Source organism: Budorcas taxicolor, chromosome 17 (assembly GCF_023091745.1).
Source record: "Budorcas taxicolor isolate Tak-1 chromosome 17, Takin1.1, whole genome shotgun sequence".
Lineage (NCBI taxonomy): Eukaryota > Metazoa > Chordata > Mammalia > Artiodactyla > Bovidae > Budorcas > Budorcas taxicolor.
This window is the reverse complement of record NC_068926.1, coordinates 67,465,537-67,479,733: the sequence shown is the minus strand read 5'-3', so window position 1 is coordinate 67,479,733 and position 14,197 is coordinate 67,465,537. Positions and strand designations below refer to the sequence as shown.

General features: G+C 46.0%; 1 protein-coding gene across 1 annotated transcript in view; it reads left to right on the top strand.

Annotated features, from left to right (window-relative positions):
• The window catches only part of PITPNB (phosphatidylinositol transfer protein beta), a 61,906-nt gene extending 51,883 nt beyond the window's left edge, over positions 1 to 10,023 (top strand). The window contains exons 9-12 of the mRNA XM_052654746.1: positions 3,142 to 3,252; positions 4,941 to 5,063; positions 8,352 to 8,437; positions 9,605 to 10,023. Coding sequence (XP_052510706.1) covers positions 3,142 to 3,252; positions 4,941 to 5,063; positions 8,352 to 8,399 — 282 coding nt within the window. The 3' untranslated portion in view covers positions 8,400 to 8,437; positions 9,605 to 10,023. The remainder of the gene's footprint in view (positions 1 to 3,141; positions 3,253 to 4,940; positions 5,064 to 8,351; positions 8,438 to 9,604) is intronic.
• Positions 10,024 to 14,197: the final 4,174 nt, after the last annotated feature.

The following is a 14,197-nucleotide window of genomic DNA, read 5'->3' as shown; positions in this document are numbered from 1 at the left end:
TGGTGTATCAGAGGTTCTCCCCCGAGAGGACGTTTCAGCCAGAGTTGGTGGGCAGGGGGATATTTTGTTAAGCCTGGGCATATTATAGAATAAAATGCAAAACTATAGCAAGTTTTAAGACGAGCCATTGGACGTCAGGGACATGAGCCTAGCCCCTGCAGCCCTGGGCCAACCCCACCCCTCACACCCAGCTCACAACCCGGCTTTCAGTGGCACGTCAGTGGGGGATAAATAGGTCAAGTGGAGCCCATCGTTCACTTCTACTGGCCGGGGGAGGGAAAGAACCCCAACTACGTTACATAGGTTATTTTGCAACCCAAGCCCCTTACTCCTAGTCTAGCACTGCTGTTTGGCAGGTGTACCTCACTGTGTTAAATGCCTTATTTTGCGTACACCCCAATGTATTTCATGTGAGCATTGTCACTGACCGTCATTGGATTAGAGTGCACCTCCACACTGGCTCATTGCTTATTGAAAAAATGATCTGTAAACGACTAGCCTTGTCATTGACATTTCAACGAGGCTGGGCCCTGAGAAGCTCACTGCCCGCTGGGGAAGGCTGTGGACTGACTTGTAGACCCCAGCGCCCAGCTTAATTAAGTGCAGGGCCTGCAGGTCAGAGATGGGAGTCCAAGGCCGCAGCATCCACAGTAGGTGTCCCTTCTGGTAGAGATTGTTGGTACCGAGGGTAGTGGTTTCATCATTGTTTTTATACATAGTTACTTTCCTGTCTAACAGCCACGTGTGTCCTCTGATAACACCTAGCACAGATTGGGTTGTAAATGATGCCCAATTAATACTTGCTGAATTAAACTTGTTCACAAATTAAGGGTGTGTGTGTGTGTACCCATCCATGCTGAATGTTAACATTGTACTCTGTTTTATGGGAAGGAAATTGGAAAAATAGAGCTATAAGCTAGTCAGGTTCCTCTGTTGACCTAGAACTCACCGACGAAAGGACAGTTTGCTGTGTGTAATGTTTGTATTTAGATGCTTGTGGTGCTGCCTCACGGATTTAATCCAGGTACCAGGTCATCATTCAGAAGGTGGAATGTTGTTACCGAAGACGTTTGCTGAAGAAAGATGATCAGTCATGCAGGACTCTACAGAACTTTTGAGTCCTATTAATAATACCAAAGTAGAATCTTTTTCATGTATCATAGAATTCACTTGAAACTGGAACATTAGTGAGGGTTTGAAGGGGAAGGTGGGGGGAGTGAAATGTGGCCTGGTTGCTATAATTGCATAAATGAAGAAGAATCTTGAGGCTTTAGAATAAGACCCAGAAATTCATCATTTAACAACTGTATGTACCTGTGGCTGGCTGGAAACAATACTTGCTCACACACAGCGAAGTTGCTGCCAGTGGGGCGAGCGTGTGAGTGGAAGGCGGCAGCAAGTGGCAGCGGCTCCTGATATGGCTGCAGCCAGTGCCGAGGTGCCTTGAGTGCTGGGTGACACCGAGAGCAGTGAGGGAGAAGGGGAGGACCCTTGTAAAAGGCGCGCTACCGTCTCACTCCGTAGTTTAGTTTTTGTAGAAAGGGCCCCTGTAACTTTCTACTCTTTTGGGAAACTTTCTTGAAAAGCTGTTTTCCATATTCAAGTTGCTCTTTGAGCTCTATGTAAGAATAAAGGAGAAAGAGAACTAATGCATGCTCAGCTGAGTCCCACCAGCTAAGCACGGAGCACACATACCCTGCCTTATTTAGTCCTGACGACAGTCCTGAGATACGGCTCTGCTCTTGGAAGTACACCAGGACTGAGCCGGGAGTTTGCAGGACGGCCCTTTCCCTCCCCGCTGCCGCCAGCGGTCCCCACCTCTGCCACCTGGGAATCTTTGAGCCCGACCTACCTTCTGGGCTGGACTGGGAGCTCCAGGCGCGGGCCCGCGGCTGCCTTTGCTCACTGCTGTGGGCCTCTCCCAGGCTTTCTGCTCCAGCAGGCAAGGCAGTCCGTCTCCTGCACTCGCCCCCGTGGGAGAGCCCCGTGATGCAGTGGGTCCATGGTGAGGACACTGAAGTGTGCGGTGAGCTGGTTCACACACTCCCCCAGCTCACCCCTCTCCCCCAAGTAAACCTCGTGCATTGTGCCAGGACAGCCGCCTGCGCTGACTTGTACCACAGAGATCAGCAGCAGTACTGTGGGTTGCAGCGCCCACCCCCCACCAATTTTTATAATGAAAAATTTCAAAAGCAGTCAAGAAACCCAAACCAGAGAACTGTAAACGCCTCCACCTAGATTTGCCAGTTGTTGACACTGTCGTGTTTGTTTGTTTGTTCCCTCCTTTTCTGCCTCCTCTCACTCCTCCTCTCCACTCCAGTTTTTTATCTTATTTCTGAACCTAAAAATCCAGAGTAAGTTTTCATACTCTTAGACCTAGAGTAACGTGTTTTGAGAATCCAAATTCTAATTGCTTTTTTGTTTTCTGATGAAAGTAAATTATAAACATTTTGTTTTTCCAATCCAGATAGTTCTCCACCCTTTCTCCCTTGCTCCCCCCCCCCGCCCCATTATTTTCCCTTTTTTACCCTAACTCTCAACTACATTTAAACTATGAGATATAATTACTTGTGGAAATCAAAGTCCTGATTTCTGGAATTTGCTTCCAAATACTTGGTAATAATAGATGATTTTTGCTACTACATACCTTTTCAAGTCCCCTCATTTGGTTGGATAATACCTCAATTAACAGCAGTGCCCCTGTGCTTGCCAGAGCTAAAAGACAAGCTTCCTCATAGTGTTCTTACTGAGGCCCAGTTAAATGGATGAGGCCCCAGCACATCCACGGTGGGCGTGCGATAATGGCGTTATGAAAACCTCCACATATTAAGGCATGCTGTTGACACGATGTGAATAGAATTTGATACTTAATGTGAAATCCAAATAGTGTGATTTGAGGCAGAGCGCTGTGCCTATTAAATTGTAGAACCAGGAAGTAGCCTGCTCTGTGGAAGGAGGGTCGGCAGCAAGGGAATGCTGCTGCTTTTGCTAAAATGATTTCAGATTCCCAGGTACCCGAATTAAACACATACGATGTGATTTTCTTCATAGATGTCTGTGATGTTGTTACGCAGCAGTCAGTTTTAATCAAGACTTAAATATTCAAGTCACTATTTCCCATTTTTTATTTTCCTCATCCAGAAGGAGCTGGCAAACAACTCTGACTGTCCTCAGATGTGTGCCTATAAGCTGGTGACCATCAAATTCAAGTGGTGGGGCCTGCAGAGCAAGGTAGAAAACTTCATCCAGAAGGTAAAGCCTGTCCCAAACACGGTGACTAAGCGTGGGTTAAGACTGGAGGTAGCCGTTAGTGGGGTGTTGTCTCTCTCACCACCTTTTCCTTCTCATTTGGGTGAAATTCTTGTCCCAGTATAATGCCTCGCTGCCCTCCTTTTTCTCCCTACAAACAGCAAAATCAGATACCAGTGGAGGTTTTAAGGGGCTTTCTCTGGGGAAGAACAAAGCATTCTTTTTGAGCCAAGTGCTTTCCTGATGGTTTGCCCAGCTTTTCTATGGGGAGCCGTTTGCATGTCCCCAAGGGAACCTGGGTCCCGGCCCTGGCTGGAGGGGAGAGGCCAGGCCTTGCTGCTGAGGCTCCTCTGTTCCCGCTGGGCCTACGGCCTCCCTGCAGGTCTCTCTGGACAGTGCTCTCTCTGAACTTAGCACCTTCTGGTGGGATGTCCTCCTCGGAGGTCCTCACTGAGAATGGTTACACCGAACCTGTGGTGACATGATCTGAGGATCCCGGTTCTCATTACCTCTTTTTTATGTCTTCTTCATTCAAGAGATAGTAACACAAGTGTTTTGATCTAGACAGGGGAGAATTGCAGTTGCATAGGTACTTGTGATTATAATTTTGTAAGGAATATGAAAGTTTCTTTGGTATTTAATTTTCCTGTAGGGTGAAGAATTCATAGATGTCTGTGAATTGTCTCCATTGTCATTATTTAGAAGCCCCTGTGTTATCTTGGAACTTCCTACAACTAGTTGTATCTGAGTTTCACCATAACTTCTACTTTTAAACTGTAACTGCTGTAACTTTTTTTTTTCTTTTAAGGATCTTAAAGTGCTGGAAACTTATTATTCCTAAGCCTGCTTGCAGTCGGCCACAGTAGGCATTCTAAATACTGGCTCTCTTTCTTCCTCTTGGATCAGAATAATTGGTTAACAATCCAGTTCTGATAAAGAAATTACACATATAATTGATGAGGTCCCTTCTGTTCATGGAAAAAAAATTTTAAGTTGAAGATTGTCCAGAAGTATTAAAGTACTCACTGTTCATTGCACTTTTCTCTCTTTGGAAAGTGTAGTAAAACTTAAATAATCCAGCAGTGAAAGCCACGAATTACATACGTTAAAGTCACTAATTTTATGCATACACACACACACACACACACACATACATACATATATATACCTATTAATAGTAATACTAGAGCAGGAAAATTAATGGAGAGTATGTAGTGATTCTTAAGTTAATAAAACATCTTATTCTGAAGAACCCAAGACTCTTCTTTCAGTACATGTTGTATTCTGCCTCACAGTATTTCTTTGAATTGCAGGGGAAAATGACAATGTGTGGTTCTGTAGCAGAAGTCAAATTGACCTTAGGTCATTGACATTAGAAAAATGTAAAAATAAGTTGGGTCTGACAGGAGCTCGTGTTGGATCTGAACTCGTCCACCACGTTTTTTTCACTTTCTGACAAATCATTCTGCCTTTGCAAGAAGAATCCTTTCACATTTCTCAGGGAGATTTTTCTTTTTATTTTGTTTTACAAAATGTTAATGGGATGGAATTAAGATTTTCACTACTTGAAACAGTGGTCTTTTCAAGCCAAGAATATGTCATTTCATGGGTTAACTGGGGCATATAAAACAAAAAATGTTTTTAATGTTAGAGTTTTGCCATCTTACGATACTTTTCTTTTGTTTTAAAAGCAAGAAAAAAGGATATTTACAAACTTTCATCGCCAGCTTTTTTGTTGGATTGACAAGTGGATTGATCTGACAATGGAAGACATTAGGAGAATGGAAGACGAAACTCAGAAAGAACTAGAAACAGTAAGGCTTCATTCTGTGGAAATTCTCTGATTTCCCTTTTCTAAAACTGTGTCCGTGCTTAATAAGTTTAGATGTAAACTTAGGGAAAGTGTTATTGAAAGCCATTTCTTGCTGTCTGTATCCTTGTTAAACTCTGGTTTCTTAGACACTAATATCCTTCTATTCTGATTTCTCTTTTGTTGAGCATCTTTATGCAAGTAGCCTAGAACTCTGTTGATCTAGAATTTGTTACCCGTAAAATGTCCAGTGGTTTTGTATTCTCTTGCACGTGTTCTCTGTGCTGGTGCCTGGTTCACAGTCCTTTTAGGCATTCACTTAACTTAGGCCAAGTTGCCTCTGTCATTTTATTATCACAATAGGTTATTAACGTTAGCACAGTAAGTCCTAGCTCCCTCTTCTGTACCCAAGATAAGAAAGCTAGTGGTACTGTCATGGACTGCAGAAGCCTCCTCCCTCCCACGGCCAGTAGTGACTCCTTATTCCTTACAAGCTTGGGGCAGAAGTCCAGGTGATCCCTGGACTAGAGGCCTGCGGGCCGCATCTCAGAAAGTACAGCCCGCCCCAGCTCCTCCCCGCACCTGTGAGCCAGCCCTGCAGCTCGCGAGCACCCCCTTTCTCCCAGAGCGGATGGTTCTCCCCCCACCCACTCTTGCCTGTGTCTGGTTTTGCTTTTGCTCTGGGCTGCGCTTCTTCTCAGTTGAAAGTAAGGCCCTGCGGGGAAGACGAACGCGAGGAATGTCCAGCGAAGGCTCGTGGTTTCCGTGCAGTCATCCAGAGTGCTGCCAGCAGCCCCGGTTTGGGAAGCCCCTCAGGCAGGAGGGGAGTATTTGACGAGTGCCGGTGTGTGAGGCAGGAGCTCCGTTTAATCACAGGAGACCGGCAGCACATCGGGCTCTTGGGCACAGGAGGAAATCTATTTGCCTGGCACGTAGCATTGTAAAGAATCTGTGTTTAAAATTGCTTACTTTTGGTGATTACAGCAGATCTGCTTCTGATTAGCTTTAGACAAACCTTCTGAGAGGACCAGCACATATTTTCTCTATAAGGCAATAAAATGTTTTAACCTTATCTTATATGTAAAGTAAACTTTAAGCAGCCTCCAGCTTATGAATGGATTTTGTTCCAAAAGTTTTTAAGTTCAGTTTCTGAAATTTGGAACATGTTTCCCCCGTAGTAGCAACATAAATCAGGGTTTGGTTCGCAGGCCAGCCAGTAGAGGCCTCGCCAGCCTCAGTTCTTCACACGGCACGGCTCTGAGTTCTGGGTCTTGGGAGCGGGCTGATAGGCTGGCTGGTACAGAAGACCGTCCCTTGCCCATGTGTTTAGGCTGGCCCCAGGCAGGATGTTTAAGCAGGCAAGAGTAAGTCATGGGTGCTTGCTGTCTTCCCTGCGATGCCTCTGTTCCACAGCTGCCGCGCTGTTTCTCTTGAGTCAGACGCCCTTCTCTGAGCAGCGCCCCTCACCACCGCACCGTCTCGGCCCCTTTTGCCTGCCTTGCCTGGTTCCACTCCTTCCGGGTGCTCCAGGCTCCAGAGAGCCACCAGCTCTGCCTCCAGCCCCTGCGAGCCGCGGGTGTCAGCTGAACACAGAAGAGAAAGACCAGGGTTACACCCTTATCCTTAGTAAGCTTACGATACAGCCTTGGCATCTCCAAAAAGGGATTTGCCAGCACCAGTTAGAAAACCGAAAATGGACTTCTTGTACTAGTTTGAACTCTCAGGAAGGAGGCTTTCTTTTGATTTCTGTGCTGAGGCCCCACTCGTAGCACGAGGAAGAGTGGTGATGGCCAAAGGGTAGTGGGCGGAGCCCTCGGGCAGACGGCTGAGCCCACCTCTTCCCCGGGGTGTGCTCGCTTCCCTGTGAGCGCTTTAGTCTCAGACACCCAAGCGCAGGGCCGGCAGGAGGTGGTGACTGTCTCCCACCTGTGGCAGACCTGCAGGCCCAGCTGCGTCTCCAGGCACACCTGTCACTTGTGAGTTGGGAATTGCACTTGAAGGTGTAAGAGAGGTAGTCACACAGAAACCCAGCTTATCCGAAAGCATCATGATTGTACCCATGTGGCCTAAACTGACAAATTCCCTCATAAAGTGGGTAGTAATCTGTCTTTGGTTCAGGGTTGGGAGTCCATGGCAGTTTCTTTGTTGAAGTATTTCAAAAATACTTCAAGTGAGATTTCAGGGTGAAGTGCTAGTCATCTGAATGTTAAATGCCACATAGGTTATTTCGCTCTAGGTCACCAGGGACAGCTTTATTCCGCATCACGTCGCTGCTGCTCTGAGTCCTGATGGTTGGTTTGCGGGCATCTTCTCAGTCCGGGCAGCAGCATGCCTGCAGGCCAGAGTGCCTACCCAGAGTGCTTAACATTTCCACGTCCTCTTCACTATGGAGGCATTTACCCTTTCCTTGAGGTCTTGTTTCCCTGACACCTGATGGTAGAATTTGATGTGTTGTAATTCTTTTCTTAATTCTCAAATATTTTAAGAGTTGGATTTCTTTCAAATGGGTTTTGGCCCTGGAGAGAAGGCATAGCATCTCGAGAGGTCAGGCATGAGAGGAATGCCCATGCTGGTCATCCCACAGAGAAACACTGAGATTAGGCCCAGCAACTGAAGGAATACTTAGGGCAGCCTTAGGCTTGTTCTTCCTGGCCCTTCAGGGGAGGGTGGTGGGAGGAGTTGAGCTTCAGAAATGTGCTTATTGCGTGTGCTCCTTTCCCGTCCATCCTTTCCTTGATTTTCTCATCGAGTCGTCTGTAGGCTGGGGTGAAAGTCTGTCCTTTGTGATGCGTCCTTGTGTTCTTGTTTGTTCACTGGCCCTGTGCGCTCTTGTTCTTCTTTCGCCTCCCGCCCTTTAATAAACTTCCCGTGAAGAACTGGTCTCAGAAGCCAGAGGTGGCCACACCACACGGCTTCCTCCCTGGTCCAAGGACTGTGAAAAAGTGAACCAGACCATCAGGGCATTTTCTCACACTGTGTTGGTGAGCAGTTCGCTCACCCTGGCGATCTTTGATAATTTCACGTCATCAGTCTGCAGGCTTTTGTTTCCTATTTCCGAGAATAGATATTAACATGTTTTTTTGTGCTGTGTAAGAAGAAAAAGCCTTTTGTAAGATTTTCTTTAGATCAAGGTAACTAGAATGGCCTCAGAACTTCATTTTCGACGTGGATATCTGCTTGTAAACAGGCAGCGATCACTTCACAATCTCTTCAAGGTCTTTTTCTCCCTTTGCTTACTAACCCATTGTAGAGCCTGTGATTTCAGCAGCTCACGATTTTATTTTACATCTAGATGCGTAAGAAGGGTTCCGTCCGAGGCACGTCGGCTGCTGATGTCTAGATGAGTCCCCTGTAGGGTCAGAGACAATACCAAACTGTGTAAGTGAAGACCTGGGTGACAAGAATGCTTAAACACCAGAACCTTTTTGGTAATGGGTAGTTAACTTGCTGAATAGAGACAGTGTGTTAAATGTGGTTTAATTTTTAGAATTTAAGAGAATTTAATATATTCCAGACATTGACAGTGAATACGAGTTACTGTTGTATAAGAATTTCATCTGTGGAGCAGGTTGGATTTAGTAATCCCAAGTTAGTTCTTAGTGCTGCAGGTTAGAATCCAGCTGCCAAGTACACTCACTCACCATGCAGCTCATTTCCCATCGACAACCAGTTAACTGACCTGTTCCTCACTAGGACCTTTTGTGGTTAGTAAGGAAACATGTAAAAGCATTTAAAATCAGAGATCCTTCATCCCATGCCATGAGGGTCAGTCTCAGTAATCCATTGGATTTGAAATGTTTTTCTGAATACCAGGAAGCCTTCCTTCATGTTGACTCTTCAGGTATCTTTACATTTAGCTTTAATATGTGTAAATACACTGGTTTTGATTTCCAGTGTGAAATATTTGTGTGGTGTTACTTTGTTCATACACATTTACATGCCAGATAAGAGATTTTCTTATAGGGGAGAAAAGAGAACATCAGAATCTATCCCACATGTTGAGACCAGGATGGGTAAACAAAAACAGGCAGTATGCTGTTGCTGTTAGTGCTGAACTGCGGTGTCTGTTGAGAGAATGTCAGGCCAGGGCAGCCCTCTCACCTGCTGTTGCTCTGCGGCCCCCGACAAGTGCTGCTTGCTTCCCAGTTACTGAGCAAGCGGTGTTCAGGCCTGAAGGAACGCGGCACCAAGTCAGAGTGGAGGGCTCCTCCAAAAGCCCTTTGCTTAAAACTCAGTGCTCACTTAAAAGATTTTAAAAATGTATTGTAACTTTCATTAAGTTTTCCTGAGTTTCTGTCATTATTTCTGCTTCTAACTTATTTTCCCTCTGATGAAACAAAGTGTTATGCTCTTAGGAAGACCTGAATCAAGAGGGTAAATGTTAGAAATGTAGTAGTTGGGGTGTACTGTCTGCCAGAAGTCTTGCTACACTGAGGATTTTTCCCCTAGAGAATGTTTGCGACAAGCTGTGGTCTAATGTTTTTTGTGCGTCTTTGTGTGTTTTTGTATTTTAACACATTGCACTGTCTCTTGCTTTTCTTACAGTTACGTAATCAAGGTCAAGTAAGGGGAACCAGTGCAGCCAGTGATGAATGAAGAAGAATCTGACCATGTCTCGCAGTGTTGACGTTTCCCAGACGTGTGCTTGTGGGTCTGTGCCCAGAGGCACGGGTCCCAACTACGTGTGTATATATATTGGTGTGTGTCAATCTGTAGCTGTATATAAAACGCATGTAGAGCTACAGATCCCAGTACACACACTTGTGTATATATGTACATACAAACATACTGAAGGGATTAGTACAATTTCTCCAAAGTACTGTACCTATCTTCAGCAAGAGTGCAAAAGGAAGTATTTTCAGTATATATACCTGGGACAGATTTTAATAATTATCAGAGTAATGCCATTAATGGATGAATCGACTGCAATGTAATACTAGCTGGTATGTTTCGTAAATGGCAAGTTGTGGACCAAGATATATATATATATATATATATACACACATACATATATATATATAACCTTTTATTACTTTTTTGTTCTTTTAAATCAGTCTCTTACAAATTTTAATTTTAGTCCCATAATCAACAGAATCCCACAGGAAAGTTTATTAAAAATCTTTTGGTATTCCAAGGAATCTGGAATGAAACTCTGAATGTACTTAAAATCATTTTTCTGGATTTTCGTTATCATACAGCCAAATTGGACAATATCTATTAGTAAAGAGAGTTACAGGCCAGTTTTTACTTGTTTGCCCCTGAGGTAAAGCTCCTTTTAAAAAAATTCCATTTTTTATTGAATTTTTGTATTTTAAATTTCAAGTATTTTTCTACATCAAGTCTAGGAAAAATGGAAATGACGGTCTGTGATTTATTAAAAAAAAAAAAGAACACTATAATTTTTCAGGCTTCTGTTATGCAAAGACAGAAATTGATGAAGAAATTAATAGGATTTGTAGGCTGGAAGAAAAACTGGAAGTAGAGCACTTCCATGGAGTCTTGTTTCTAACATGACTGTTTTCTGACATTGCAGCTTGGAGGCTATGCAAATGATCTAGATCCCTCACAGTCTGACACGGTAGGACATAGATAGTGATGACGTTTTGCTCTTTTCGGGTTGAAATATATACTTGGAGGGGGAGATGCTGCGTATGAGACAGGAAGAGATTCAGAGGCAGTTGAAGGCCTGTCTGCACACGCTTAGGAGGCCCGCCCGCGGCCAGCGCCGCTGCACCCGCTGGGGTGTGCTCTCCCGGGACGCCATTGGAGCACACCCTGCACACGCATCCGGAGAACGCAGCCTAGAAGCTGCTGGCCGCCTCTTTTCCTTTTTTTTTTTTAAAGAAAAGAACAATAGCTAGGTGAGATTTTTACCATCTTTCTCTGCCCAAGTCTAGTTCCCCTGTCAGTCCTGGGCGCTCGAATAGAATGTTGTCGTTGAAGCCTTCAGGTCCCAGCCATCTTCTTTAACCTCCCACCCCTCCTGCCTCACGCCAGGCCCCGCGGTCATACCACATTCGTAAGCTGACTCGCTGACAAACCTGCCCTCCCTGCTCCCTGGTTTCCCGCGGAAGCCCTGTGTCCCCGCTGAAGTGATCAGAGTGGCCTGGACACGGCTGTCCAGGGTCACTCCTGTGTGGCAACACCCGGTCCCCTCAGCTGCAGACCCCACATCACACGTGTCCTCTGTGTACTCAGGATCAGAACCGACGTCTACTCTCTGGGCACTGCTGTAAGATGGGTTTTGTCAAGAGCATAATCATTGTCTGCAAAGTGTCTGATGCCAGGAAGATTATTGCTAATCTGGTGAAGTGGAGAGTCTCGCCTTCTCCTTTTAATGAACTTAACTCTAACTGGCGTCTGTAGCATCATTTGGGAGCTTGGGCGCACGTGGAAATGACGGCCCGGCGCATGGACTTTAATGTTTCTCTAACAACTGTGGAGATTCGAGGGAATGTGTGGTGAGTGTAAAGTCTCTAGTTTACTTGGCAGTCTCTTGTGTAAATTACAGGAAAACAAAGTAAATGAAATTTAAACAGAAAATAAATTTGATCACAAAATGCCACTTGTGTGCTTGAGTGGTGGTTCGCCTGATGCCACGTCTGGTTCAGAACACGGTGAACCGCCTCTCTGCTGTTTTTCAGGAATTCTGCGATGTGCAGCACTGTCGCTTTGGGGAAGCATCTTTTTTCTTGTTTTTATTGCAAGCCTCTGTTCTGCAGGCGTGCCTATGCCACCTCAAGTTGGTACATTTGATTTCTTAAATAATTTTGTCTCTAAAAGCTGAACAGTAAAAAAGGATTATATATTATTCTCAGAGGTTGTCTAAAAAATTATTTTTTAAGGGGAAAATTATGGAAAACCCATAGTATTGGTTTGTTTTTTTTTTAAAACCCATAGTATTTTTTAAAGTACTCAGGATTTTGCCATTTCAAGACCATGGCTTTTTGGTTTGCAGCCGGGTTTCACATCTCCTCTTTGGGGACTTCGTCACTTCCAGTCTTCTGGTTTTAGACACACAACTTTTCTCGTGGTGCCAGCTTAACATTCTAGAGCAGTTCAATCTTCAGAGAGGTGGCCGGCTATCTAGATGGATTTAGTGTAATGTTGTATTTCCAAGGTGTTCTTATGTGTGTGTTCCAAGGCGATTTCCTCGGCGTTTTACTTCAGAGGTGATGCTTGCATTCTGGTGCACTGCCCACCACCCGTGGGCTCAGCAGTGCACTTGCTTCCGCAGCTGGCCCTCAGGCCTCCTGGAGGTGCCCCAGTGAGCAGCAGAGCGGAGTCCAGTGTGGGAGACCGGCGTGTGAACAGGTAGGCGACGGCTCCATCGGACGAGTCGTCGTCTGACAGTAGAGAGTTGGTGGAAAGACACCTGAGACGTCATCCACGTCACACATAGGAGAAGGCTAAAGTCCAGGCTGAAGGCAGCTAGGTAGCGGGGTCCCTGGGAGCCCCTCTCCTGACCCCTCACCTTCCGTGTGGAAGGAGAATGTTCTGACTGTTCTTAGACTCAGACCTAATACCATTGAGAGCCACTGGATGTTAGGAGTTAGAGTTGAGTGGGTCCAAAATTGATTTTTTTCAAGTTGTCCTCATCGTCAGTTTTAGAGTTGGGGTCTTCACGCGATTGGAGGGAGGGAGGGAAGGTGCTCGAAGACAGGTTAAAGGTTGTCCTGATGACCCTGGAGCATCTACCGGGCGTGCTTCCTAGGATCCCTGCCAGGGTCACTTGGCGTTTTCTGACTTGGAAATGTTAAGCAACCACTATCTCTTCAAAACCAGTTATTAAACTAGATTGGATTAGGGAAAGTAGACAACTTTGAGTGTTCCGTTACACTGCTGAGCACTGGTTCAAAGCAGTTCAGCGCATGCAAACCAAAAGCTCTCAATCTTGGCTCCACTAAGACTCACACGGGAACCTTTAAAAATACCAGTTGCCCACCAGTTGCTTTTCTATGGCTTGTGTTCAGTGTGCCGTTTTCAAACGACAGGGGAAAAGCTTAGAGAACTTCCAGTCTCCTCCTGGAAGACAGTCGAGAAGACCACCTTCTCTCTAAGTCATCAGACTCCTGCTGGTTCTTCAGAGCCCAGTGCCCACTGTCCACACAGCCTTCATTTGCCTAGCATGACTGCCAGCGGCCCATTCCCCTCACTCAGCTCCTACAGGCTCTGCCGCCTCGGTTAATAATGCTCATTGCTTGTCATCTTCCGTGTGTCTGTACATTCCGCTTCCCACGTGAGCTGGGGAACTCCTCCCGGGCAGGGGTCACAGTGGCACCCCAGAACCGCCTCTCCTGGTGGAACGTCTGACTCTGAAGCTGCTCCTGCCCACAACGGACTCCTGCCTGTGCCGTGCAGGGCTGCTTCTGAATCCTGGGGTTAGAGGGGAGGGGAGCATAACCAAAAAAAAACCCCGTAAGATCAAATTTCTCCTCTCAGAGAATCAACCCGACTGCCAGCGGCCGCAGGAGGTAGCACTCCTGGTAGCTCAGCATACGAAGTACGTGGAGAGGACAGACGAGGGAGCTCCAGGTCTGCGTGTCATCCTCGCTTTCCAGATGCTAACAGGAGCTTTGGTGGACTCTTCAGGAGTCTAAAACCGAACTCTTTATAAAGTCTTTCCTCCTCCTCCCATCACTTAACTGCATGACTGGCTGTGCTGCCCAAGCCAGGAATCTTGGTTGATCACTCAGTCTTAAAAGTGTCCCCAAGTGCTTGTGAAATCCTGCTCCTCTTGAGGTATCCTGGTGCAAGCTGTGCTCCCGTGAGCCAGCCTCTCATCTGGGGCAGGGGGCCTGCAAACACAGTAAATGTTTTTGGCTTTATAGACCACGTGTTCTCTCCCAGCTATTCAGCTCTGCCCTTGCAAGGCAAAAACGGCCATAGACAATAGGTAAAGTAAGCGTGTCCTGATAAAACTTTATTTACACAAACAGCCAGTGGGCCGGATTTGGCTGTTGAGGCCATAGGTGCCAAGCGCTGGACTACACTTGTAAAGCCTTAATGTGGCTCTGCGAGAGGTGACTTTCTAGAATGGCTCCCGACGGTGCTGCACGCTTGCTTGAACACCTGCGTGGCTCCCCGGGGCCCCAGAGACCCGTGCAGCTGAGGCCTGTGAGCAGTGAGAGCTTCAAT